The sequence below is a fragment of the Triturus cristatus genome, chromosome 1_2 (genome assembly GCF_964204655.1).
Source record: "Triturus cristatus chromosome 1_2, aTriCri1.1, whole genome shotgun sequence".
NCBI classification, from domain to species: domain Eukaryota; kingdom Metazoa; phylum Chordata; class Amphibia; order Caudata; family Salamandridae; genus Triturus; species Triturus cristatus.
In genome coordinates, this window is record NC_140580.1 from 263244030 (window position 1) to 263268861 (window position 24832).

Below are 24832 nucleotides of genomic sequence, written 5' to 3' on the forward strand. Positions count from 1 at the left end.
CTAGGGTGCATGTTTCTGTTTTTTAAACGCATGATTCTTATTGGTTAACAAAAACTGATTGAGAGGAACATTATATATGATAAGCTGATATGTTGAAAAGTCAAGCACACTTGCTGTTTTGATTAGCAACATTGTGTGCTGAACTTGTGACCTGTGGGCTCAGTTCAGTGTTCCATGAACTGTTTCTATGGTAACAGGCAGAAGGCAGATTGGGGATAGGGTTCAAATTTATGTCATTTGGAAAGGGTTGAATTGTTTAACCAATAGAAATGTGTGTTAGCTTTTGAATTAATGTGGGAAGGAATGATTTGATGTTTACATGTATATGTTTGAAAAATGAGAGGGAAACGTTGCCATTCTTTGGTTTTGCTGACAGGTGCACAGTGCAATCTGGTGTGTGACTGACATACTTCTTAATCTACAAAACAACTTGAAAGGTGAGTTATTTAATTGTGAGGGGATGTATGTGGTCTATTTTGATTGTAATCAGACTAATGTATTTATCCTGCTAAAGTGCATGGAGTACTTTTTTTTGTCTACAATCTTATTGTCAGTGTGTGTGCATGTAGAAACCATTCTATGATAAGTATTTGTGTTTTTCATGTGTTTGGATACAGATAACTGCTGTTTTTATGTTTTGGAAGAATTAGAAACCAGTCATTGTTTATGTATTTGCAAAATGAGTCACGTTTCTACACTAAAATGTAGTACTCCTTCTAGATTAAGAAATGTGTTTAGGTACAGTGCAAGGGATAGTGTTGTTTGTCTAGAATCACACAGTGAGTCTGTGTGCATTTAGAAATCATTTTGAGAGAAACATTTTGGTACTAATGTGTAGTAGAAGATTTTCTGCAATGTGTGCAGTCACCTTACTTCTTGTAGGCTAGTAAATGTATTTTGTACAAGGGATAGTTGGCTGTCTACAATCACACAGTGAGTCTGTGTGCATTTGGGGAATTATTGTGAGAAAAGCATTTGGTAACATCATGTATTTGCTGGCAGATAACTGCTTTAAAACCTGTTTTGTTGTCAAGTTTGAGTAGCATTAGAGGCCAGTCATTGCTTATGCAATTGCAAAATGAGTCAGGCTTTCACAGTAGTGTGCAGTATTGAAATATGTAGAATGTGTGCAGTCACTTTACCCCTTCTAGACTAGTGATTGTGTCTTGGTAAAGTACAAGGAATAGTGTTGCTTGTCTAGAATCACACAGAGTCTGTGTGCATTTGGGAACCACTGTGAGAGAAGCATTTGGTTACATCATGTATTTGCTGATAGATAATGGCTTAAAACCCTGTCATGTCAAGTTTTAGTAGTATTAGAAGCCAGTGATTGCTTATGCATTCACAAAATGAGTCAGGCTTTGACACTAAAGTGCAGTACTGAAATATGTAGATTGTGTGCAGTCCCCTTACCCCTTCCAGAGTAGTGAATGAATTTTCGTAAACTCCAAGGGATAGTGTTGCGTGTCTAGAATCACACTGTGAGCCTGTGTGCATTTGGGTAACCATTGAGAGAGAAGCATTTGGTAACATTGTGTATTTGCTGACAGATAACTGTTTTAAAACCTGTCATGTTGTGAAGTTTTAGTAGCATTAGAAGCCAGTCTTTGCTTATGCATTGATAAAATGAGTCAGGCTTTGACACTAAAGTACAGTAGTGAAGTCTGTTGATTGTGTGCAGTCCACTTACTCCTTCCAGAGTAGTGAATGTGTTTTGATAAAGTCCAAGGGATAGTGTTGCTTGTCTAGAATCACGCTGTGTGCATTTGGGCAACCATTGTGAGAGAAGCATTTGGTTACATCATATATTTGCTGATAGATAATGGCTTAAGACCCTGTCATGTCAAGTTTTAGTAGTATTAGAAGCCAGTGATTGCTTATGCATTCACAAAATGAGTCAAGCTTTGACACTAAAGTGCAGTACTGAAATATGTAGATTGTGTGCAGTCCTCTTACCCCTTCCAGAGTAGTGAATGAGTTTTCGTAAACTCCAAGGGATAGTGTTGCTTGTCTAGAATCACACTGTGAGTCTGTGTGCATTTGGGTAACCATTGTGAGAGAAGCATTTGGTAACATCGTGTATTTGCTGACAGATAACTGTTTTAAAACCTGTTTTGTTGTCAAGTTTGAGTAGCATTAGAGGCCAGTCATTGCTTATGCAATTGCAAAATGAGTCAGGCTTTCACAGTAGTGTGCATTATTTAAATATGTAGAATGTGTGCAGTCACCTTACCCCTTCTAGACTAGTGATTGTGTCTTGGTAAAGTACAAGGAATAGTGTTGCTTGTCTAGAATCACACTGAGAGTCTGTGTGCATTTGGGAACCACTGTGAGAGAAGCATTTAGGTACTTCATATCTTTGCATACACATAACTGCTTAAAAACCTTTCCTGTTCTCAAGTTTTGGTAGAATTAGAAGCCAGTCATTGCTTATGTACCTCTTCCAGAGTAGTGAATAAGTTTTGGTAAACTCTAAGGGATAGTGTTGCTTGTCTAGAATCACATTCAGTTAATATCCAAGTAGTAATGGAGTGAGGCAGGCTTTAGCACATGGATTGATTCAAACGCCAATCCACTATGCATGCAGTCTTCTAACCACCTACACATTTGTCTTTCACATCTTCAATACCCCAGACAGTATACATACAGTTCTTACAAACACCCTGTCACTCCTCTTGCACTCCTTCAGTGACTCATTCAGCATCATGTAGTAGTCCATTTACTGCGCCTAAACTCTTATAAATTCACGCAGGAACTCTCCTTGCAATACTGTAAACATTCAGTTAATATCCAAGTAGTAATGGAGTTAGGCAGGCCTTAGCACATGGATTGATTCAAATGCGTATCCACTATGCATGGAGGCCTCTAACCACCTACACAATTGTCTTTCAGACCTTCAATTTCCCAGTCAGTATCTCTAAACTCCAGTAAACACTCTTTCAGTCCACTTGCACACTTCTAGTGACTCATCTGACACTATGTACTAATCTATTCACTGCGCCAAAACCCAAAAACTTAAAAAGATTAACCCAGGCACTCTCCTTGCAGTACTGTAATGATTCAGTCAGTACCCAGGTAATCATGCAGTGACCGAGGCCTTAGCTCGTGGACTGTTTAAACGTCTATCCACTATGCATGCAGGCCTCTAGTCACCTACACACTTGTCTTTCACACCTTCAATACCCCAGACAGTATTCATACAGTTCTTGCAAACACCCTGTCACTCCCTTTCCACTTGTTCAGTGATTTATTCAGTTCCATGAAGTAATCCATTAACTGTGCCAAAAAACAAACACTTATAAATTCATGCAGGCACTCTCCTTGCAATACTCTAAACATTCAGTCCGTACCCAAGTACTAATGGAGTGAGGCAGGCCTTAGCACATGCATTGATTCAAACGCCTATCCACTATGCATGCAGGCCTCTAACCACCTACACACTTGTCTTTCACTTCTTCAATTAACTAGTCAGTATCCATATACTTCAATAAACACCCTGTCACTCATCGTGCACACCTCCAGTGCCTGATCCAGTACCATGTACTAATCTATTCACTGCGTCAAAACCGAAAAACTTAAAAGTTTCACCCAGGCACTCTCCTAGCAGTAGTCTAATGATTCAGTCAGTACCCAGGTACTCATGCAGTGAACCATGCATTACCACATGGACTGCTTCAAATGTCTATCCAGTATGCATTCAGGCTTCTAACCTACTATACACTGGTCTTTAACAGCTTGAATTCCCCAGTCAGTATCCATGTACTTCGAGCAAACACCCTGTCTCTCACCTTGCACTCTTCCAGTGACTTATTTAGCACCATGTAGTAATCCATTCACTTCGCCAAAACCCAAACACTTATAAATTCACCCTTGCACTCTTCTTGCAATACTGTAAACATTCAGTTAATATCCAAGTAGTAATGGAGTGAGTCAGGCCTTAGCACATGGATTGATTCAAACGCGTATCCACTATGCATGCAGACCTCTAACCACCTACACAATTGTCTTTCAGACCTTCAATTTCCCAGTCAGTATCTATAAACTCCAATAAACACCCTGTCACTCCACTTGCACACCTCCACTGACTCATTCGGCACTATGTACTAATCTATTCACTGCGCCAAAACCCAAAAACTTAAAAAGATTCACCCATGCACTCTCCTTGCTGTACTTTAATGATTCAGTCAGTACCCAGGTAGTTATGCAGTGACCCAGGCGTTAGCCCATGGACGGTTTCAAACGTCTATCCACTATGCATGCAGGCCTCTAGCCACCTACACACTTGTCTTTCACACCATTAATATCCCAGTCAGTATCCATACAGTTCTTGCAAACACCCTGTCACTCCGTTTGCACTTCTATAGTGATTTATTCAGTTCCATGAAGTAATCCATTAACTGTGCCAAAAAACAAGCACTTATAAATTCATGCAGGCACTCTCCTTGCAATACTCTAAACATTCAGTCAGTACCCAAGTACTAATGGAGTGAGGCAGGCCTTAGCACATGGATTGATTCAAACGCCTATCCACTATGCACGTAGGCCGCTAACCACGTACACAATTGTCTTTCACACCTTCAATTCGCCAGTCAGTATCCATACACTTCCAGAAGACCCCCTGTCAATCCCCTTGCTCTCCTCTAGTGACTCATCCGGCACCATGTACTAATCTTTACTGCACAAAAACCCAAACCCTTAAAAGATTTTCAGGTACTATCCTTGCATTACTCTAATGTTTCAATCAGTATTCAGGTACCCATGCAGTGAAGCATGCCTTTTCACAAGGACTGTTTGAAGTAACTATCCACTATGTATGTAGTGGTCTAACCAGTTTTACACTTGTGCATCAGGCCTACTTTTCCACAGTCACTATGCATACACTTCAGCAAACACACTGTGACTGCTGTTGCAAACCCATAGTGAGTCTTTTAGTAGCATGTATTCATCTATTCAATGAAGTAAAATTCAAACAACTGTGAATTCACCCAGTGTCTCTCCTTATAGTACTGTAATCATTCAGTCAGTTAGCATGTAGTCTTTCAGTGAGGCAGGCTTTAGGGCATGAACTGCTTCAAAGTAGTATGCACTATGCATGTAGTGGTTTAACCATCGTCACACTTCTGCTTCAGGGCTATCATTTCTTAGTCAGTATTTATATAAAATGTGTTTGTATAGTAATAGAAAAGTATAAATTATGAAGATATTAATATACATTTATTTGTGATTATTTTTTACAGATACTGTTTATCACCATTAAAATACAGAAATCATGCCGGAAAAAGTAAGGAAAAGAACAGAAAAAGGACAGTTACTTGAAGAAAAATCAACCACAAGTATTGAATGAACAACATAATGTGGCTAAAAAGAAGAAAAAAATCTTCTGTTAAGATCACAAAGCAATTTATTAAAAATGTTTATAGGACCAGACAGAATGTACAGAATGCTGAAACCTCTGAGAATGCTTCAACTAGAAAAAATATTCAAAATAATAGGAAAAGCAAAAAAGCAAATGGACAGTCAAAGGAGACGAAGTATGGTAAAAGAAGGCAAAATCAGTATAAGGAAATACGCAAAAAAATATTTTACAAGAGATTAGTACATAATTTGCTGAAAGATTTGAAGAAATATAAAAAGTGAGCTCTATTTTATAAAAAGAAGATGCATATTGAAACCATTGTTGAAAAGGCTTTTGAAGTAAAAAGGAAACTATTAATTTTAGTATTAAACAGAATTCGATCACTAGATAAACCAATCCATTTAATGAAGGCCAAAAGTAGGAGTAAAAGTGTAATTAACAGAACAGATTTTTGTGATGTTTTTTTGGGAGAATGGAAACACAGTTCAAGTTCAAAGCCTTTCTTTAATGAAGAGAGTTATTTACAGAGCAATAATTTATTGCATGCAGTTGACACCAGTGGTCGAGGTTATGAGGTTAAAAATGGTTGTCCAATTGACAAAGAGAAAATGGTTGAAAGAAATGCAGAAGAAGTGATAGCTGATGAAGTTCAAGGGAGACGTCCTAAACAACCTGTGTACACTTGGGATTGCAGTAGTATTTGTAGTGTACAACAAGAATCTATTGATAAATTATGTAGTTTCTTAGGAGCATATAGTAAAAAAGTGTTAAACAAAAGATTAAGGTGTTGCAAGGACTAGACCCTTGCAGAGTGAGAAAACATACTTGTTTGCAAGGTCATTCTCTGGCTTGTCTTTCTAGGAAAGTTTGTCAAAGTGTTTTTCACCATTTCGGGATGTTGGCAGTACATCATACTCAAATGCAGAAGTTAATGAGAAGATTGTATTATGCAAAAAGTCCAGCACTAAAGTTAAATGAGTTGAACAGTGCTGTTTTGCGTGGGTCAGTATCAGATGTGAAGGTTTGTTATGATATTGAGTTTTGTTACTTTGGTCCTCAGCAAGAGAGTGCAGAAACTGACACATTAGTAGAACAAAATGTTGAAGACCATGTAGAACCCATGATTACAAAACATTTTGAAGATCAAATCACAAAGTTTAAGGTAACTTCAGGTGAAAGACCAAATGTTTCTTGTATTTGTTGTCGGCGAACTCACTATAAAAATCACACTAGGAGTGTCAATCTGTATTTAAAAAGTGAAACAGAAAATAATGATAAGTGGAATGAATTTGCAACTTATTTGTTGGTAGAGGATTGTTTTGATTTGGGATCTGAGCAGCGTATTTGCAAATATTGTTATAACAAATTAGTTGAGAATAAAATGCCTGCTAGAGCTGTTCATAATAATCTAGAGTTGGTTGCTACTCCTCCAGAGCTGATAGATTTAAATACCTATGAGTCTATTCTCATTCAATGTGTGCACCCGTTTCAGGCTATTGTTCGTATGGAGCCTAAAACAGGTAAATTGCCTCCATCAGAGTTACAAAGAGGATTAAAAGGAAGAATTGTATATTTACCGTTAGATTTCAAGAAAAACATTGAAACTATTGGTGTAGACCATGCAGAAAATGAACCACTAGTCATTCTAGTTAATGGTGTTCCTACTAAGAATAAGAAAATCTGGCAAGAGTTAGTGGATGTTAGAAAAGTGCAAAAGGCATCATTGTATCTGATAAAAAATAATGAGTACTATAGAAATGTGTTTGTAGGAGAAGAAGAAATAGATTTAGCAGAAGATACTGAAACATTAAGTGGACAAATTGAAAAAGTGGACATGTCCAGATGTGAAGAAATCTATGAACATTACAGTGTACATCCACTTCATTCCAAAGAGGTGATGGGGAATACGATTGAGTTGTTCCAAATGAAAAAAGCAAGAGGAAGTCCCATGAGTATATGGGAAGAGAGCTTGGAAGCTCGTTGTTTCCCGCAGTTGTTTCCAACAGGAAAAGGTGGACGATATGATGAACTTCCTGTGCTGATTCCTGCATCTGAATATCGGACAACAAGATTATATGCAGAAGATCCAAAATTTCGACAATGTATCCCTTATATGTTTCATCTTCTGTTTGAAAGTGACTTGTCTGGACTTTCATGTGCAGTAAATCACATTTTAAAAACTGGAATGCATCTACAAAATGTAACTGCAAAGGATTTTATGGATAAAGTGCATCAGAGAGATGATCATTTAGAATCTCAGTTGATTAATCTGATGGCATGTCAGCGTGGGACTAATGAATATTGGTACCGTCGTCATGGAGAACTGAAATGTATGCTAGGGGAACTTAGGAACTCCTACATGGTTCGTTACACTAAGCTGTGCTGAGTATGCTTGGGATGATTTACTTGAATTTCTTCAAGAGGCAAATTCCAATATAAAAAATATTGAATACAAGACACCTGGAGAATTGTGCTCTTTGGATCCTGTTAATGTATGCAGATATTTCAATCATAGATTTGAAGCTATGATGTCTTTCATCTGCAATAAAAAGAATCCTCCTCTTGGAGAAGTTGTGGATTTCTTTTGGAGAAAGGAGTATCAAGCAAGAGGTGCTCCTCATATACATATGTTGTTATGGATCAAGGACGCCCCCAAATTTGGAACAGATGCAGATGATACTGTTTTGTCTTTCATTGAAGATTATGCCACATGTGCTGTACCTAATAGCAGAGAAAATAAAAACTTAAATCAAGTCTTACTATTCCAAAGCCATAGATGTGGAAAATACTGTCGACGTACAAGTCTAAGGAAAAGTTCTATACCAAATGTCGTTTTGGATTTCCACGTCCTGTATTATCCAAAGGAAGAGTGAACAGTTTTATGTCAGCTATGCGACATACCATCACAAGAAAGTCTCCGAAAAATACCTACAACTTAAGAAGAAGCGAAGAGTCAAAATACATAAATGACTACAATCCAGTTATTTTATCCATGTGGAACGCTAACATGGATATTCAGTATGTTGCAGACAATTCCATTGCTGTTGCTCGATATGTAACGTCATACATTACTAAATCAGAAAAGACGGAATTGAAAGAAATGTGGGAAGAGATTTCTCACGAGAAGACTCTAAGAAAGAAATTATACAGTTTCAGTTTGAAGATGTTATCGCATTGTGAAATTGGAGCATATGAATGCTCAGATCGGTTATCATCTGCAAGTCTATACTCTAAAAGTAGAAGAATCATTTGGGTGAGTCTAGGTCTTGCAGCAATGCAAAATCGGGTACTGAAATCTGTTCAAGAAATTGAATATTTAGCAGAAAAAGAACCAGAATGTACAGATATTTTGAAAACAAATATGTTGGACACATATTACCCAAACAGAAGTCATCATCTTGAGAACATGTGTCTATATGAAGTGCTGCAAAACTACACTTTTAAATGGAATACTACAGACAACATCAATGATGGAAAATATGCAGTGATTGGTTCTGAGGGATGTTTGGTGAAACAAAGGAAATTTAATTAATCACAGGAAACTGAGTTGCGACACTGCTGATAAAAGGGAATTTTACTATTTGGCCCTTTTGCAAATCTTCAAACCATGGCGTTCAGAACTGGAATAACTTGGAGATTTTCAGACCTATGAAGATTCATTTAATGCTTGTAAAGATAGCATACAATGCAGTGCTTTTGCAAATTATGTGAAAATGTTGAATGATGAAATTGATCAAGAAGCTACAATTGCAGCTGAGATTGCTAGAGACAGTTCTCAAGACAGTCAAAGTTCTGCTGAACTGAGTCAAGATCCACTAGGACAACCAATTGTTGAAAATGAAGCAGCAATTGCCATGAATGAGGTGAAAACAGCAATGCATCAAGCTCAAGAAGATGTAATGCAGTTAGGAAACTTGGAAGAACAACTAAATGTTGAACAGAAACAGATATATCAGCAAGTGAAAGAACAGATTGAGCATGGATTACTTCATGAAAAGAAAGGGTGCTCATGTACATCATTTCTACCTATCCGAATGTATGTGAGTGGTCAAGCTGGAACAGGAAACATTTTCTTAATTAAAGTAATTACAAGTTGTCTGCAGAAAACAACTAAGTCGCATTTGTCTTGTGTTGTCACTGCTCCAACTGGGTTTGCAGCACATAACATTAAAGGAATTACTTTACATTGTTTACTAATGCTACCCGTAGAGCATGAGAACAAATTGGAATACCACAAGCTATCTGGAGAAGCTTGTTGTGAAGTTTCAAGAGTCCTGAAGAAAATGAAACTTCTCATTATTGATGAGGTAAGCATGGTCTCGAACTTGATGCTTGCCTTTGTGCATTTAAGAATGCAGCAAATTCTTAAAACAGAGTATGATGTGTTATTTGGAGGAAAACACGCCATCGTTTTTGGAGATCTACTGCAACTGACTCCGGTAAAAGGACAACCGGTATATAAAACACTTGCGCATGAAGATACCAGAAAGTCTCTCGGTAGTGTTGGAAACGTGAACATTTGGACATATTTTGAATACAAAGAACTGACGAAAAATATGCGACAGGCAAATGATGCTGAATATGGAAGTATTCTTCAAGATGTAAGAATTGGACTTCTGACAGAACATGGCAAACAAGCTTTGCAGAGTCGATTACTTTCCAATTTGTTTCCAAATGAAAATGTTGTTCCTGAGAAAGTGTACATGAAAATTGCAGAAAAAAATGAGTGATCTGCTTAATGCCAACACTGCGTGAGTGTTCTATATTCAATGAAGAACTATTGAAACTGGAAAATGAAGAAATTATGAAAATGGAAGCCATCGATAAAATAGAGCATGAAGGAATCACTATTATTTTGACGGGAAAATTGAAAACAAAACTGGATTCTTTAGAAAAAAAGATATCCAAAACGGCTGGTTTAGAAAAGACTCTATATGCATGTGTAAACTGTCGGGTAATTTTAAGGTTGAATTTGGATGTAGAAAAAGGTTTAGTTAATGGAGCAATGGATAAAGTGGTGGATTTTGTTAATTATCAGAAAAAAGAAGGAATAGAATTTTTAAAAATTAAATTTGATCAGATTGAAGAAGTTAAAGAAATTGGTCGTTGTTCAGTTCGTTTTTTGCTTGTTAAAGATTTATATGTCCGTAGGAAACAATTTCCATTTTCTCTGGCATACGCAATGACTATTCATAAATCTCAAGGATTAAGTGTAGACAGTGCATTGGTGAACATTGGATCTACTGTGTTTAAAGAGGGTATGGCATATGTTGCTTTGTCGCGAGTCAGAACATTACCTGGTTTGTTTTTGATTGATTTTGATGACACAAAGGTTACTGCAGATGCAAACTGTGTAAAAGAGTATAATAGGTTAAAAAGGGTGTATGCTCCCAATTTAGGTCAATATCCTGTATTTGAAAAGCGTGTGGCTGGTCGAAAAAGAAGGTTTGAGAATATCTGTACTGAAGGTGTAGAGAAGGGAAAAGAACGCAATAATGTTGTGATAGCAAGTAAAAAGAAAAAGGACACTATTGAAGAGATTGTTGGTTATCAGTTTGAAAATAGTTCAGGTGTCAACTGCTATGCTAATGTAGTGGTCAATGTTGTTTTTTATCTTGAAGGTTTGCAAGAACAAATTATGCAGAATCGGCAAAAAAGATTTTGTTCCTTGTTGCATTCTGTTTATAAAAAATTGACAACAGATACAAGTAAAATACAAACTGTTTCAGATGTTCGTAATCTTTTGGATGTGTGTTCTGGTTCTACACAATTTACGCAAAATATCCAACAAGATGCTCAGGGATTTTTAATGTATATGCTCACCATTTTTTAAAATGAAGGTGTAGAAATAGAAAATATTTTTGGCCTTTGTTACAAATGGGAACATCATTGTGAAAATGTCATGTATACATCTAGCACTAATGTTGACACTGAAAGATTTCTATATTTAACATTACCGGACTGTAAATCAGTGTCTTTCAATAAATTAGTTAAAGGTGCAAATCAAAATATGGAGTGTAGCCAATGTAAATCAGAAATGTTATCCACATTATTTAAAAAAAAATATGGACAATATATAATTTTAATGATGCAACGTTGTACAGCTGATGGAAGAAAATTTGATACTTTAATAAAGCAATTTGTAGCAACTCAACTATCAATATCAGGAAGGACTTTTATAGCAATTGCAATAATTTTCCATGATGGTCCTTCCACAACATCTGGACATTACACTGCCTATCTAAAATGTGACAAAGGCTGGACACTTTGTAATGATGCCCAGTTGGTTTTCAAACAACGTTTGCCTAGTGAATTACCAAATTCCTACCTAATATTTTTAAAGCCAAAGTTTTAGGAAGATAATTCACTCTCTGAGGAATTTATTATTATAATTTATTAGGATTACCATTGGACAATTTACATAAAAAACAGTGCAAAAATACCATTTGGCCTCAAGGAAAGGTATATGTTTGAATTATGGACTTTTTCTTACTCATTGATTCGGTGAATACTTTAAAGCGACAACATTTACAGTTTTTATAAATTAAAGTTATAACATTTTGTTAGCAATAAGCATTTCATATATGTGTGATTTGTATTTTCTGGTATTTTACTGAGAATAGCATGTTGTTGTTTTTTTAAACAATCTTTTGATTGTTTTTTTTTGCCCGCTGTTATGTGATTAGTACGATTGAAATCACTATTTCTAGTGAAATTCAATATATTCTGAGAACAGCTAAAAAGGCAAACAAATTATTTTGTTTAAATTATGCTGTGTTGTTAAAAATGTATTATTACATGTTATAACTATTATTTCTTTTATTTCACAGATCCTAATTCTAAAATAAGCAATTTACCACAATTTACATTACAAAAAACAACTGAAAAAAATATGTACCATATTTTATTTCTAATACTGTGAAGGTAAGTTTAACTAATATTAATATGGACAATGGGCACATCTGCAAGAAGGTACAAAGTTTTTTAATACGTTTTTCAAAACACCCTGTTTATACCTATGTAGTTTTGGAATCTCTCTGTCATAGAATATCATATGACCTCCAAAAAAACAGATTTGAGTGGTTCATAATATTTCCCATTCTACGTATTGAAGGACTGCAATCATTTCAATCATTCTTCTTTGAGCATCTTTGCAGACAAACATCGGTGCTTACCTCCTATCATTCACAAGTAATTTTCCAAACAGAAATATGTTACTTTTTGTAACATAGTTATAGCGCAAGACACTGTTTTATATTTACAAATACAGGAACAGGCACTCTGTGTACCTTTTTTTTCTCAATGTAAATACGACCTCATCATACACACCACTTTGCGTTGAAAGGGTGTTCTATAAGTGTTGTTGTGCGTGATTGCACAGAATACTCGTAGAAGAAGACACATCTCCAAATTTATCAAAAATAATAAATCTGAACATGTGTGGGAATGCTGCACCATTCTTCAATTGGTGTGGCAAAGCACAACAAGGAGAATTGTTTTCATTTCTCCTCATTTTTTAACCTTCAATGCATGCTAAAATGTTCAGCATTCATTGAAGGAGAAAAATGCATTTACTGATTGTGTTTGTGCAGGAAAGTATGTCTTCCTGCACAAAACAAACACCACATGACACAGATATCCTTGCACCATGGTGCAAGGGTGCCTGTGTCACCATATGGCTGCAGTTTAAGCAGCCGTGCAGAGAGAAGCATAGATTTGCAACATATTTATGTACATATGTTGCATCCCTGTGCTTCGGAAGTACCACAGCACACTGCAGTTAAAGAGGTTACTGTGTGATGCTGCAGCACTTCCTCATAGTTCTGCACTTATACATTCACCATACGCTACCAATGCATTCGTTCAGTCAATTATGCACTACACATACATTCATCTAAACTTTCACACACTAACAAACAAATTTAGCTCTTTTTTTTAAACCAGGAAAGTTAGTTCTTAGAAGAACTTTTATTTTTCTTTTATATTTTTTTCTTGGTTTTTTGAACAATTTTTTATTTTTTTTGGTTTTTCTGGAGAATTTTTTTTTAAAAAACAGAACTGGAGGAACAAAACAATGAACTTAAGAGAAAAAAAACAAAAAACTAGCAATGATGGTTTTCTTGCTTTCGACAAATGAGGTCAATGGATTGCTCTCCATAACAAAGGACAGCGTTGCATTTTATGCAGAGCACTTTTAATGATGCAAACTGTGGACGCATGTCCAAGTTTTGGACAGATGGATCCACCCTCGAATTACTCGGCTGTGATGCGTCTGATGGACTTGGAAGAACTCGCATTCTTCTGCATTCCTCACGAGCCAGGTTGATTGGATGCATGGTCTTCAGATGCTTCATCATGCTGGCTGTTCCACATGAATATTTTTTGGTGGGATCCCCACGGGACAGCACTCGCTGACAGATCTTACATGTCACTAAGGTGGCATTAGTTTTGGTTTGCCCCTCCATACCACAGATGAGTATCTCTGTGGGCATGGTGCTTCTTCCAAAAATTCATCCTCAGATGAATGAGCAGATGCTGGAGATGCCTGCTGCCCTGAAGCCATTGTTTTGAAAAAAAAGTTTGATCTAAGTGTAAACTTAGTCAAAAAAAAGTTCTTCTCAGCAGAGAGATGCTCCTCCAAAGAAGGTCAAAGAAGAATGATTGAAATGGGTGGGGTCTTTCAATAGTTAGAATAGGAAGTGTAATGAACCAATCAAATCTCTTTTTTTCAGGTCACATGGGATCTGCGCACCGTACGCATAGGCAGCACGCACCGAGCGCGAATCCGCGAAATTGCATTTAAAAGCAATATAGGATTAGAAGTAAAAATATATTAATTTTATGAGTAGCTTAGATTATGTCTTCATTTAATATATACATGAAAAACATATATATATGTTTTTTGACATTTAAAATATATCGCGGGATTCGTACGCCCATCGCGTCAAACACGCATATGACGTTTCGTGGAAGCGCGTGAGCATCGCGTAACGTACTTCCTACGTGTCGCGTATGGGCTTGGATTCGGGTACAGGTCGCATAGCATTCGTGCACGAAAATACGTACCCAACGCATACCATACGTAGATCCTACACTACAATCGTAAAATGGCGACTATGTTCCACGCAGGGATCGAGAAAGGTGCGCATAGGGTGCGCGAATCCCCAAAAAACTTGTAAAAAAATAAATAATAACAAAGTATTAAAAATATAGTTTAAAAAATATAAAAAATAGTTTTAAAAAATTTACAAATATTTTTTTTTAAATCATTAAAAACAAATAATATTTTTTAATTTTTAAAGGAAATAAGTGAAAAAAAAGCTTAAAATGGTGAAAAACAATATAAAAAAAATTAAAGTAATTGATACATTGAAAATAAAGATTTAGAAATCCTATGAAAATCATTAAAAATCATAGGTTTTAAGATAAGTTATAGAAAGGAATTAGCATTTAAAAAACCTTTGAAATTCACTTAAAAAACCATAGGTTTCAGGTATGTTATAGTTAGGAATTAGCATTTAAAAAAAACTTTGAAATTTACTGAAAAAACCATAGGTTTCAGGGGCGTTACAGTTAGCTGGACATTTCCCTCGTACAAAACCATTGAAATTCCCTCGTTATAGTTAGTTCAGCTAACTATAACTCGCGCCCCCGCAATGCATTGCTGATGACGTCACATATTACATCACTCATGACATGGTCAGTGACATCACTGATGACATCACTGATGACATCTCAAATGACTACACTGATGTCGTCATTCATGTGATCATTTGATGCATCGTCTCACAATCTAATATAACCTTTGATACACCCACTCTAAATTACATACTGCCACTCTCAAAACCATAGACACTCCAACACCAATAAGTACATACCCCATCACAGAGTCTTAGGTCTAAACACCCATCCACTCACTCACCCGCAGTCACTCATACTTATGGTCACTCAGTACAGGACTATCATATGCACTCATACACCTATATAGACACACACACACCGCTACTCATCCATAGAGGTACTCACACACATACTCAGTCATGCAAATAATTAATCACACTACCATTTACTCACCTATACAGATATACACACACTAGCTCAATTACTCATAAAAATACTAGCACATTCTTATGCTCTTATACAATCAATGATACAAGCACACACTCATCCATACAGCCACTCACACTATCACACACTCTCACTTATAGTCATTTCTGTACTCATACATATATACTGCCGTTCACATATGTAGTAAATTACACATGTACTAATGAAATATATATTTACTCACTAACACAACCATACATATATTCACCCACCCATACAGTCCATCACAGACCTAGTGTTGAAACCATGCACCCAGTGAATCACCCACTGACACATCTATGCACAGAGTCACATACATCCAACCCACACAAACACTCAGGCACCCATACAGATACTCAGACAACCAATCAATAACTTATATAGACACTCATGTACCTATTCACAAAACCATGCATCCGCTTACACACCAACAGACAGACGCATACAGACATTCACACAGTTTAGTCACTAACCCATGCATTCAGTAAGATACGTTTAATCACTCACTTATACAGTCAGTCACGCACCTACTAAATCCTCCATACAGACACTTATACACCCACTCATTCCCCAATACAGCTTGGCATATATATAAAACAAAATTAAACTTTACAGAAACACACAGACACTGAATGATGTCATCAGTGATGTCATCAGTGATGTCATTTGAGATGTCATCAGTGATGTCTCTGACCATGTCATGAGTGATGTAATATGTGACGTCATCAGCAATGCATTGCGGGGGGCGCGAGTTATAGTTAGCTGAACTAACTATAACGGGGGAATTTCAATGGTTTTGTATGAGGGAAATGTCCAGCTAACTATAACGCCCCTGAAACCTATGTTGTTTCAGTGAATATATATATATATATATATATATATATATATATATATATATATATATATATATATAATCTTTGTATATAAGAGGCCCTGAGACCTGATAGGACATTTAGTTCTTATTTCTATGTTTGTGCCCGTCTCGGTTTTTCATTCTAAAAGTCTGGTCACCATATTCTGGAGGGCACTTGCTTACCAGATATTCCAGTGAGTGGTAACATTGGACAGCGGAAGACCCGGATTACATATAAGCGCCCAGCCCTGAACAGGCTGCAATTCCAAAAAATTCATACTGTTTCCGACATAGATCAGGGTGTTGACCTGGCATCTGTTCTTCAGCTACAAACTCTAGAACTAGACTAGTTAAGGACTAAGAATACTGCTCTGCACTAAGCAACTTATTTCAGATCTGAGATCTTCCTGCCATCATTCTTTTAGTACTTCAACTTCTAAGTATTCTTGACTCAAGATTGAAGGATGTTTTGGACAGCCTGGTGGATTATTTTGCCATTCAGATAACTCAAAAGTAGGGTATTTGATTGGTTCCTTGACTAGTGCAGCTCTGGCTTTGTCAACTTTCCAACTTGTCTCTGAAGACACTTGTCTGAACAAGTATGCAGATTTTTGGCAAACTTCTAGATTATGTTTGAGTGAACCGATTGTGAAGTTTCCGCAGGGGACGCCTTGTGTGATCTATCTCAGGGAAATTCTGATATACTTTCCGATTGTACACTGTGTAGTGAGGCTGCTGCTGAAACCACATGGGTGGAACACACTCAAATGGCCTTGTTCCAAAAAGGGCTAGGAGAGAACTTAAAAGATGAGCTAGCAAGAGTTCCCCGAGCTTCCTCATTTGCTGAACTTCTGGATCAAGTTCTAATAGAACACAGAATTAAAGAAAGGATAATTGAAACATGGAGTAATTTAAAGGTTGCTTCAACTCCACCCTGAGTTGTAAAGTGGACTGAGCCTACTGCTGAGTCAACTGATCCTTCACTGGACATTCCTGATGAACCAATGCAGCTTGGCTCCACGAAAGGTCCATTGTCTCGCACTGAAAAGAATCAAAGATGCAAGGGAGGCTTGTGCCTCTATTGTGCAAGCCAAATCATCTGCTGCAAGACTGTACTGTTCAACCTTCAAGGCCACATGGAAACACTAGATCCCATAGCTTATAAGAGATCAAGGGGCAGGAAAATGTACTCTCTCTAAAGTTTTCAGTTCGTCCGATGGGTCTAGTTCATTCTTGTACGTGCTGAATGTAATTCTTCAATTCCATCGCGGCCAGTACATCACTGTTCCAGTCCAGACCACTGCCTATGGAATGTATATGGACTTGAGTTGTGCTCAGAGACTCCAAATTCCAGTCAGGAAGAGGTTTACTCCAGATCATGTACAAATTTCAATAGTTGTCCATTGACATCAAGTTTTGTGACCTCCATCACCATTTCCCTTTTAGTGTCCTTAGGAAATCATAAACAGATTGTTGCCTTTGCTCTAACCACATCCTCTAACTATGCCATAGTACTTGGGATACCCTGGCTGGAACAACACAATCCTAAATCGATTGGAAGAGTAGAGTTGTGCTGCTTTCCTCTCAGTTCTTTACAGATAATTGTTATTCAGACAGAAAGAATTGGAATCTAGTAGTACAAGAACTTTCTGAAAACCAGCCGCATGCCACTATGTTCTTTCATCCCTGTGGCTGATCATAAGTTTTCTGATGTTTTTCAGAAGCCTACTTCTGTGTCACTCCCTCCTCATGGGGATTTGGATTGTGCCATTCCGACTGTACCGGTAGCCATAATTGCCTATGGCAGGATATATTCTGTTACCCTGCACAAGAAGCAGGTTCTGAAGGAATATTTGGACCAAAATCTAAATGGCTGACTGATTGCCTGGCCAATGTTCCCTACTGGAACCCCCCTCTTCTTCATTCCAAAAAAATTCAAAGAGCTAAGACCCTGTGTCCTTTACTGTGGATTGAATAAGGCCAACATTTAGAACCATTACCCACTTCCTGTCAGGATTGGCCAATTTACAAGTCCATTCCGCTCCCAGTTTAGTCCCTGGCGTAAAAAGGTCTTAAATTATCCATGGAATCTGCTTCGCCGATTCTCTTTCTAAGGTTTTCTGGTGACTGCGCTGTCTCCAATATGGTGGCAGTTTCGGTGTGTCATTCGTCCTGGGGTTGGCAGTTTAGTTCTAGGGGCATTTTCAAGCAGGGGCCAGGTGTTCACTCTTGTGCGCTAATCGCACAGTGCACTTCAACCGTCTTCTTTGTTGAGCTTTTGCATTTCTAGTCCGCTCATCAAGATTTTGTAGTTTAGAATTCAGGGAAGTTTAGTTTGTCTCTACGTATCTCCGCCTGACTCTTCTTTTCAGTTTTTGGCTATGCAGCTGGTAAATTTAACGTTTGTGAGTTTATCTATGTGAGAGAAGATTCTCTCACAAAGAAGTAAGTGCGTGCTTTATTTCAGCATTCTGCACACATATTATCAGCTGCTTGGGAAGATTGAATTCCAATGTTCCGTCCTGCGCACTGCAGTTCTTCTTTAGAGACTTTCAGAGCAGTGTTTTTATTGGCATATTGAGTCAGCGCATTTCAACTGTACAGTGAAGTTAACAGTGCAGTATTAGATATCGCCAGCAGGAACAGCAGCAGTAGTTCCATTATTTGTTCCTTAACGCAGTCTGTAGGAAAACTTATTTTTGCATGAATCTTTTAACAAGACTTTCAAGTTCTACTCAGCTCTCTAGAGAATACAGACTTCAAAAGAAAGAAAAAAAAGATGAGCGCTCAGAAGGATAAGTAAGGCAGTTTCAGTTGATCTCATTGTTCAACCCATCGTATATATATATATTCACTTAAAAAACCATAGGTTTCACACATGTTATAGTTAGCTGGACATTTCACTCGTGAAAAACCATTGAAATTCCCCCGTTATAGTTAGTGCAGGCAACTATAACTTACGCGACCGCAATCCTCTGCTGATGACGTCAGATATTACATCACTGTATTTAGACACTTATTTACCCATGTCTTCTTCCATTAATTTTTAGCTATACATATATTACAAATATTTTTTTTTCAGAAAGACACATATGTCATCAGTGATGTAATATCTGACGTCATCAGCAGAGGATTGCGGTCGCGTGAGTTATAGTTGCCTGCACTAACTGTAACGGGGGAATTTCAATGGTTTTTCACGAGTGAAATGTCCAGCTAACTATAACATGTGTGAAACCTATGGTTTTTTAGGTGAATTTGCAAGGTTTTTTAAATGCTAATTCCTAACTATAACGTGTGTGAAACCTATGGTTTTTCAGTGAATTTGTACGGTTTTTTAAATGCTAAGTTATGTATTTTTTTTATTTTTTTTTTCAGGTTTTTCACCGTGCGCGTACCGTACGCGCACGCTACGCGTACGGCGCGATTTTTCGCAAAAAAATTAAAGGAAATTTTGGCCCTTGGGAGTCCTTCTGGGACCCCCTGACAAAGGCTAGGGGGTCAGGAGCTGTCCACCCTGCCCCCTTTTCACGTTCTCCACCTTTGTTTTTCACCCCCTCAGACTGCGAGAGACAAAATGGCGGCCGACACTTCCTGGTTTCGACCGATTTGAATGTTTACTAAGATCTAACAACCAATCAGAATCGCGCTCGCGCACGGCAGCGTGCGCGTACGGTAAGTTTTACCGTAAGCGCACGGTGCTCGCTTATAGATATATATATTGATTTAAATGCTATTTTCTCAGGAACTACTGAACAGATTTACACCAGACCTGCAAAAGGCACATCCCTGACCTGAGGACTACCTCACTGCCAAATTTCAAGTAATTCTGTTCAGCCGTTCGGGCTGTAGCTTGGACTAAAGGTCCTATAGAAAAATGCATGGGGAAAACGCGTTTTGGGACCCCCCCTTTTTCTCAGCCCCCGCTTGACGAATCCCCCCGAGACTTTCAGGGAAGGAGCGGAGCGGAGCGCCCCACCTATTTTGAAAATTTCGCGAGGATTCGTCAATCGGCGCCAAAGTTATTCCAAATAGAATGTTGCGGATTTCCTATGGAAACACGATCCTAACTATAACTATTTAATGGCGACCGCCAGTAGATAAAATATATATATATATATATATATATATATATATATATATATATATATATATATATATATATATATATATATATATATATATATATATATATATATATATATATATATATATATATATATAATATATAATATATATACTTACCAACAGTTCTATGACTTCCTATCAGCTAAGAAGTATTCAAAGAGAAATAAACTATTCAGTCTCCTATACTAAAATATAATGGCCAATTTAGAGAGAAACTAACCACTGCGGAAGTAAAGGTAGGAGATACGCTAGGCTTGAGTTTTGGGGTCGTGGAGGTACTTGAGGTTGGGAAATTATTAATGGTGTTCTTTGTGACTACAGATGCCTAGTGGAACTCGCTGAGAAATTCACAGAGGAAGAGGCACGGCAGTGGAGTCTCTCTTTTATCCCATCCCCCTTTTCCCCTCTTTACTGTAGGCGGAGTTTAATTACGCTTCGGTGGAGTTAGGGAACAGTCATCTGCTCCTGTGGAAGTCCAATTTTAAGGTGCGTGGTACTTGACACTTCCACTCATCAAAGACATTCCTGAGTCCATTCAAGATTTCCAGATAAAGAAAGTGAATGGAAGATGGTCTTTCAGACACTCTTTGGGCACTATACTTTTTGGGCCATTCCCTTTGACCTTACCAATGCTCCAGCAGTTCTTCAAGGATGTATTCTGATCATATTCTCTGATGTCCTGAACAATGTTCTCTCTAATTATAGTTACCTCTGTGCAGCAGTGAATGGTCTCTGTGTACTGCAGCCAAGGCTATGTGCATCAAAAACATGTGCAAACTCACTAAGCAAGCCAGTGAGCTACGAGAGTCACTGTTATTCAGCAGAAGTGAGATCACTCGCCCTTTAGCCCAAGATTACACCACAAGGATGACTCCTTGTCTGACCCTTAGCATTTCAGCAACCATGTACTGATGAGTCAGCAGGCGAAGGAAGGGCCAGAAGTGAACATTACAGACAGTTAATAGATTGCTTCATAAGTATTGTATTGCAATTACATTTATATAGCACTTACTAGCCCTAACAACGTGTTGAAGTGTTTTACACCAAGCAGCACACTGCTCTGAAACTGAAAGGTAAATGGTTAATCCAGTGGTTATTGGTTATTGTTGATACAGAGTTTAATATAGTTCTCTCAAGGAGACCATTCTCTGTCTTCATGTGCACTCTACTGTATTTGAGGTGGATACAAATTAGTATCAGGTAGGTATGTTCATTAGTGGGGGGTATGTGAGTTCATGCAGATGGCTGGTTGGATTAGAAGATGAGCAAGATGAGATCAGGTATTGCTAGGTTGTAAAGTCTGATGTTCAATGAAAGACAGGTTGCGATCTTTGGGATGAGGTGTGGGCAATTTGCATGAATGCAATAACAGAGATTAAGATAAATAGGCACATGACTTAAAGTAGACTGTACCCAGGGAGGAGGCATGCAAAGGATGAGAGCAAGTAGAGGGTCATTCCAAGGGAAGACAGAGTTGACAATCTGAAGTTTTAAATGAAGGGTTTCGGCACAAAGAGTAGACTTTTGAGATACATGCTCTCCATGGATGCAAGACTGTAGAAAGAAACATTATTTGCATGTGAGATCACGCTATATTAAGTAATTTTTAGAGGCCATAGAATCAGGCGAACAGTCTGCTGGTAGGTTTATCCTAAACCACTGCTTGAATATGGAACAGCTGTTCAGCTCTGGGATTCGAAGCGTAAAGTGATGGCTGGAAGCATATAGGGAGGCGTCAAGCACTTTAGACTATATGAGAATGATGCTGTACCCTCATGATAAAGGCAGTGTGAGAGAATATATAGGTTAAATAATGCAGACATCGAAAGGAGATTCTGCAAGTGCTGGAGCTATGTCTTCTGATGTTTACCCTTAAAATATGCCTCACATATGTTTTCAGTAAGTACAAAAGTAAAGCAATTGGATGCCCCTGGTTTAGCATGCACATAATGGAGGTGAGAATAGCTTCCAAGCCAGTGGAAGTGCATTGCCATTGGAAGGAGGAGACCAGTACACTGAAGTAAGGAGGGAGAATACTGGGCTACCTTAAAAAATTCAGTGACACCTTTCATTTAACAAGGAGGTCCATTTTAGTCGACTCGAGCACTAACATTCAGTAGATGGCTAGAAGAAGGGATACAGTTTGTTTTTCAAGGTGAACAAGTTTCTAGGTCAAGTCTTTACTTTGTCCCTGATTGATGCCATGTGCCAGATGACAACAGCCAGGGGCTGAGATCTCACACTCCTTTTCCGCCTGGGTGCTCTGACTTGGAGCCAGCCCCAGTGATCCCTGCTGTGAGAAACCTCACTTTGCAGAAAGGATGTTTCTCAAGGGAAGCTTGGGAAAGACAGCAGAAGTCCCAACCTAGCACAGGGCTCATGTGAGGAAAGGAGCACTGCATGCAGAGGACAGGGCTTTGGTTTGGCATGCAGGATTTGATTTCTACTCCTAGGGGTGAAATGATTTATGTGCACCTGTGCAGGTAAATGTGGTACCTGTGCACTTCAAGTGGATATGTAAAGATCTTCTGCGTTACCAACCCTCGAGTGAAAAACATCCTTAGGTTACATCTCATAAGCAGCCGGCTCCTGCCTCACCTGATTTCATAGGTCCTCGTTCAGTTAAAACACTTACACTAGTTGAACATTAGTGCAAATAGAGTGGGGCTGTTGGGACATCGTACTTTGCAGTTTTGTAAACTCTACTTGAGTATTCACCATCTCATAGGGTGTTAGCAATCAACTGCCTTTAAATACAAGCCCCTGAGAAACATGGATCATGGAACAGAAAGGGTGAATCTTAGGAAGTGGCTTGAAAGGTGAAAGGTGGCTGCACCCTTGCACTTCCAGGGTCAGATCATTTTAGTACTGTTCCTTCAAAGATAGCCCCACAGGTTAACATACCTCCAGAGATATGCACATAAATACTAACTCCAAGATTTTAAGGTATCAGATTGACACAGCATTTCATCCTCATAGTGTTAAAATGAGAGCCCTGTGTGGTAATGGAAACATCACTTGTTAGCACCAAACACATTCAAATTTGTAGTATGCACTGCATAGTCTGTATTATCATCAACATGGCAGCTGTGGCAGAAACCCTATAAAATGTTTGTAATCCACTCACTTCAGCACACTTGTCCCATATAAAATGTTAATAAGTCAGCTAGCGCTGGTGTTTTTGCTATATCCAAGTGCTAGTTATTTGATTACCTTGTAGTAAATGCAGCAAACAAAACAATACTGGGAAAATGATACGTAACATGCTATCCTGATTTGTACAGGAGGAGAGCATTGCCAGGGCTGCACTACACCCATGCACATGGGGAAACAAACTTCAACACCTACACAGTTTACATTTTTTTTAACATAGTATATATGCCTGCAAGTCCGCAATTAAATGTCTAAAAATTCCAACAGCATCTGCTTTAAAAAAATATTAATACAGTGGAGAAGCAGCTTGAGAAAGTCATTAGGTCTCAAGAAAATCATAACCATTAAGATCTATTTGCAGACTAATGGTAATACAGTTCCCTCTCCCAACACAAGAATGGTATGTCTTTGTGTTCTTGAGAAATTAACAGTCTAACATTATATTAAAAATGAAAAGATAACCAGTATTTATAAATTGTATTGTCAGAAACTCTAAGGGCAATCTATACGGAAAATCTTGCTTTAGAACCATTTAAGGCACACACACCTCTCTTTTAAAGCTTGTCCGAGGTGATGGAAAATAATTGATTGAATAGCAAAAATATATATATATATTGCAGATTAGCTGTCACTCACCTCCCCAAGGAAGAATGGCAGTGGTTTCCTAATGGGAACCATAAAGCCTTGCCTGCATATTGGCACTGTGGGATGAAAGAGAACTGGTGGGTCTAGAGCCTCTAGCACATAGTACTAAACAAAACTGAAATGTTGCATAAAAAACAATGGAAATGTAACCGCTGGAAAAAACAAAAACTATGACAGTAAAAAAGGTGAAGTAAAACATGTGAGATGTAAAATGGACTGAATTTCTGGCTTGGGCTACTTTCAGGGTTTGAAGGGGTTCTAAAGCTGTTGAGTGCATCTATATAGCAATGCACTTCACATCAGTAGATACTGCAAACAGCCACATGCTCCTGAAGTCTCACTTTCACATTCTAGAGGCCCCCATAAAAGTTGTTAGATAGGAGAAAGAGTGCTGCTCCTAGAACCACAGGATGCTTTGTTGCACGCAGGAAGATAAAGCTTTGTTTAGAGCTAATAATTTAAAAAGATTAGGAAGTCTTTCTCTTTATGTGAACTCCAGCAGAGACCCTGCGCGCTAGTAAAGAGTAGTGTGAGCGCGCGCCCATGCGCGCACCTTACAGGGAACATAGGTCCTGAACCAGTTTCTTGTGATGTACCTGCACAATATCCTGATC

General features: G+C 38.1%; 2 protein-coding genes across 2 annotated transcripts in view; one reads left to right on the forward strand and one right to left on the reverse strand.

Moving 5' to 3' along the window:
• Nucleotides 1-24832, reverse strand: part of SRGN (serglycin) — a 127253-nt gene that overhangs the window by 51611 nt on the left and 50810 nt on the right. The window lies entirely within an intron of this gene.
• LOC146867137 (uncharacterized) lies at nt 6718-13388 on the forward strand. The gene is made up of 2 exons (XM_085614841.1): nt 6718-7615; nt 11378-13388. Exons 1-2 carry the CDS (start codon nt 6738-6740, stop codon nt 11709-11711), a joined length of 1212 nt encoding a protein of 403 aa, XP_085470967.1. The 5' UTR covers nt 6718-6737; the 3' UTR covers nt 11712-13388.

Bases quoted from the DNA above. Each gene is read 5' to 3' on its own strand.
- LOC146867137 (XM_085614841.1), top strand. From the start codon at position 6,738: ATGCCTGCTAGAGCTGTTCATAATAATCTAGAGTTGGTTGCTACTCCT. The intron at 7,616-11,377 runs GTTGATTAATCT...TATGGAGTGTAG, and splicing joins GATGATCATTTAGAATCTCA to CCAATGTAAATCAGAAATGT.